The sequence below is a fragment of the Morone saxatilis genome, unplaced genomic scaffold, assembly GCF_004916995.1.
Source record: "Morone saxatilis isolate NCDOM2014 unplaced genomic scaffold, NCSU_SB_2.0 Contig3, whole genome shotgun sequence".
NCBI classification, from domain to species: Eukaryota; Metazoa; Chordata; class Actinopteri; family Moronidae; genus Morone; species Morone saxatilis.
Genome location: NW_023339873.1, coordinates 19,769,755 through 19,774,238, shown reverse-complemented (window position 1 = coordinate 19,774,238; position 4,484 = coordinate 19,769,755). Strand labels below are relative to the sequence as shown.

Sequence of the window (4,484 nt, the reverse complement as noted above, 5' to 3'; positions counted from 1 at the left end):
ATCTAGATCTTTGGCAAGATTGTTGATTAGAATGGTTTATGCATTTTTCACAATGTGTAGTTTGTACAGTCAGCTAAGTGTAAGCTTCAACGTACCACTGCACTGGGCTGTGGTCAGTGGTTTCTTTTTGTTTTTTTGTTTTTTTTTCAAATTTTTGAGTTTAGACTTGTAGCTTTTTACATACCCAGTCGTCGAGGCATGCATCTGACTCTGACAGGCGAATAGGTTTGTGACCGTGTGGGTAGTGAAAGTGTTTCCTTCCACAATTGTCTTGAATGAGTGATCTGTTCTTGGTTTCCTCCCTGAATATGATTCTAGTTATGCCCCGACATCAGCCGTCAACATGATTGAAGTGCAGGACTAATAGAGTTGCATTACTGCAGCACGTTGTACAAGTTGACGAAAATTTACTTCCGCTTCACCAATGAATGTTTAAAGTGTGACAGCTATCTGACCTTGGGTGTGAAGCGTAGTCTAGTGAGTCAATCTTGCTGTGTGATCACAGACGCACGTTCCTTGTAAGTCATTGCCTAGTGTGCGCTGGACCTCATCCCACTCAGGCAAATCTTTGCGACACATTAATATACGCTATTCCCACTGCAAATTTTTCAGAATACATCTAACCTGCTGCGTGAATATGATGCTCATTTTCATCGTTCTGATGAACACCAAACTAGTTATCGAAAAAAATTGCGCAATCTACTCCTCCCTTGCCACCACAACTGCAAGTCGCTCGAGTCGGGCGGAGCCAAACCTCTTCTCGGCAGGAGCGAGACTATTGCTCTCACCATGGAATCCTTTTATCCTTCTTTTCTTTCAACAAGTAATCCGCAACATCAAGGGCCTTTCTCCCATTAACTCAGCGTTAATTACACCTAACTCTCGAGTGTATTACCTGGGATCCTGCTGTTACATTCCTGAAAAATGTACCCACCTAAATTAGATCAGGTGTGCAGCAACAGGACCTAGAATGAGAACCCTGTGGGCCTGAGCTGGTTGAGCCGAGATAAAACCATGATATGGCTACGAACAGTTTTAATCCCTCGTGCCAAAGTTGAACTTCCGGTGGTACAAAGTGCAACAATCCACTGACTTTTTGAATTTCAACACGTGATGGTCCTTGGGGACTAAACTGACTCTTTCATCCTTATTTTTTTCCAACAAATCACTCCCATGTATTAAATCATCAGGCATTATTCTACACCTGGGAAACAGAGTTCTTCACCTTTCCTCTCCCTCCCGTAAAAGACCCGTGAAACCAGCGGTGACTGGGATCGTCGGGCAGGACAAACCCTGACCAGCCGTGTCAGGCTCACCCCTGCTGCCCCCCCCTCTGACATGACACTGTCGCTGGTCCCGCCTCCCACGACACGGACCACAGAACATCGAGAACAGTTACTTGCGAACCTAGGCTTTATATGCCTTGACCAGTTGGGGGGGAGAAAGAGAGAGAGAGCCTTTGTTTTCATTCATTTGACTGGCATTCGTTATCTTGTCAATTCACCTCAAGTCATTCGGGACTGTTCATGAAGACTGCACACGATTGGTTAAGATTTCTGAAAGGTAGTGTTGCCCATCATGCAGCCACTCTTGGCGATGCACCGCACGCAAACATGACTCCTGTTGCCTGGCAACCTGACTGGCAGCGTTCAGATCCTCCTTTTTGAGCAGAACAACAAGGCCCCGCTCTGTTCACTCTCATTTCTCATTACCGTACTGTATAAAACGCTTTATTGAACCACATAGAAAATTGGCTTTCATGAAATAATTAAGCTGCGCTTTGAGATCCAATACCCGTCAGTGGTCCAGGATGTGAAGGTTCATTTAAAAAGAAAGTTTGTGAAGGGAGCTGATGAACAGGAGGTTGTTACAGTCTGGTGTGGATACTGCTCTACATTAGCCTTATTATGGGTCCAACATGGGAACCAGTTTACTTCAGGGTTGTGTCAGACGTGTAAGTGAAGTAAGTGAATCATAGCATGTAGTTAAAATGGATGTGATTAATTGCAAACGGCTGTTGTGCTCTAGATTTGTTCTGGCTATTGCATGTATGGTTAACATGCATTAAATATTAATTAACCATTCGGTAGCATGAGCTATGATTGGAGTAGCTGCAGAACTGATACCAATTCAATAGATGGGCTCCACGTGTTGACCGATCCAATGCAACTGCCTAAACAATATTATTTAACCGCTGCATGCTGCTAACACTACTCTGATCAGTTTCAATTGTTGTATGCCTGGCTCAGGCTAACCCTTTGTAAAACATGAACAAATTTATACAGAGAATGAATGCCATCAAAATTTTATTGTGTAGTTTGACAGTCCAAAGTCCAATTTCTGACATTTAGGTCAAAAATCAACTCCTCATCGCCGCTCTAGAAAAGAAGTTGCCAGTGCAGCACAGTGCACATGACCTGCCTGTGCCGCTGATTGGCGTCATTGGTGTGGGTTGGTTAGGTTTAGGCATGATGACTGAGATTGGTTAGAGGGGAAAAATGGCAAAAAGGACTTTGCTGGGAAGTAGCATTGTCCTGTTTCAGGGCTAATATATTACGTTTAATTAATGAGACCTGCATACTCATCGATACCCAATCCAACCTTTTCAGAGGTACCTGTATGAGAGGCATTACCTATACTGGTATCAGTATCTGAACAAGCCTGGAGGATGTCTGTGAAAACACAGGATTAGATGTAGTCCTTTAGGCCGGGGATTTAGGGTTGATGCAGATAATGGGGCAGCCAGTTAGAAAATTGTACACCGTGTCATGGTGTTATATAAAAGTTGCTTTTTCACAACACTCTGAAAAACAGTGGGCCCCTGACTCCAAATGATTATCCTCATTGAATTGATGGGTACATGTTATAATAATGGTAATGGCCTCAAACGTTGACCTGTTCCATCCTCTTCCTTTGTATTCCTGGCACTTCTCTTTTCAGTGGAAATGTGTGCAAACCATCATGTATTGTTTGTAAAATGGCCTTTCAACGTCTGTTAGCCTGCATCCTGACCATAGTGTCCACTCTTCTGAGGCCGTTTGGATTACCAAAACATTACATCATGTTCCACTTTTACAATCTAATTCTTAGTCTTTCTTTTTATAACACCTGCCGCATTTCCCTGCTGCACAGCATATAAGCACACTTACAGTTATGGGAAGTAGTAGAATATTTGGTAATGTATGCATCTGAATTCAGCCAGTGACTGTTTGCAGCAGATGGTGCCTGGCTGACCTGATGGGGCAGATAGCCTCAGCAAATCAGATTGACATTCCTCCCTTCTGCACCACACAGTCCGTATTGTTGTTTAACCAAGTGGCCCAGCTATGTTATTGAAATGCAAATATCTGCCGTCTGTCGCATGAAATGTATAAACAAGTGAAAGCATGGAGGGCTTGCTCCTTTCTTTTTTCCCCTTCTCTTCCTGTGCGGGGCGGGGGGGGGGGGGGGCTTGTGCCAGCATTGATGTCATGAAAACTGTTTTGCATTAGCAGCTTATGGATTTGTTTTCCTTTGTGTGCCCTTTACAGAATCATCTGAGGAAGATGAGGCCTCTGGTGATGAAGGTCTTCCTGATGACGACTCTGATGTAAGTAGGCCAGTCTGAGTGGTGGACTAGGATCTGTGTAGGAAGTTGGCACTGCAACAGTTGGAAGAACAGTAATGTGCTCACTGTAAATTGGTGCATGTTCCCAAACTGCAGACACTTATTAGGCTGCCCATTTCTGAGTTGAGCATTAAGATGTTTATTTTTGGTCTGTGACAGAACTGGGAAGAAGAGGAGGCGATGGAAGAAGAGAAGGAAGAAAAAGCAGACGAGGAAGAGGATGATCCAGAAAGCAGAACAGATTCCAAGGCTAACGGAGAGGAAGACATGGAGCACGGAAACGAGAGCGAAGAGGAATGAGGAGAAATGCCAATCATACATAAAATGGACCTGAAAGAGTTATATATACTTTCATTTTATTTTCATGCCTTTGATTTTATTATCAGAACAAAGTATGGTTTTACAAAATCAAGGGACAATGTTGTTGAAACGTGGGCAGCTTGGCACCCTGCCTCGCCAACACACCGTTCAGCCACAAGGGCGGTGCTGTCACGCCCTCCTTTCTCCCCGTCTGAGGAACAGATGCAACATTTTGGGGAGAAAGGTAAAATGAAACTGATGCAAGTTCCCCTTTGTGCTGTCAGTTCAGTCTGCATCCCAGCTCTATAGCCTGATGTGTTTGCATTGAAAATGACTGAAAAGATAATATGGTGGTGCTCCAGTTTACCTACACTTCAGTCTGCATTCCAAATTGTATGTCACTGTAATAAATAGTAGAGTATATTCTATGATCAGTTAACAGTAGACGAGACAGCTCTCTGTCTGTGATTGGTTTACCCAACTCTGTAGGTCACCTGGAACACACCTCGTTGTCCAGCGGAGCCCACCGGTGCAAACACAGTGCAGGTGTGGAGTTGGGATGCACACACACACACAC

General features: G+C 44.0%; 1 protein-coding gene across 1 annotated transcript in view; it reads left to right on the top strand.

Moving 5' to 3' along the window:
- The window catches only part of wdr43 (WD repeat domain 43), a gene marked incomplete in the record, with an annotated part of 14,826 nt that extends 10,348 nt beyond the window's left edge, over positions 1-4,478 (top strand). The window contains 2 exon segments of the mRNA XM_035674204.1: positions 3,531-3,589; positions 3,767-4,478. Coding sequence (XP_035530097.1) covers positions 3,531-3,589; positions 3,767-3,907 — 200 coding nt within the window.
- Between the last annotated feature and the right edge of the window lie 6 nt (positions 4,479-4,484).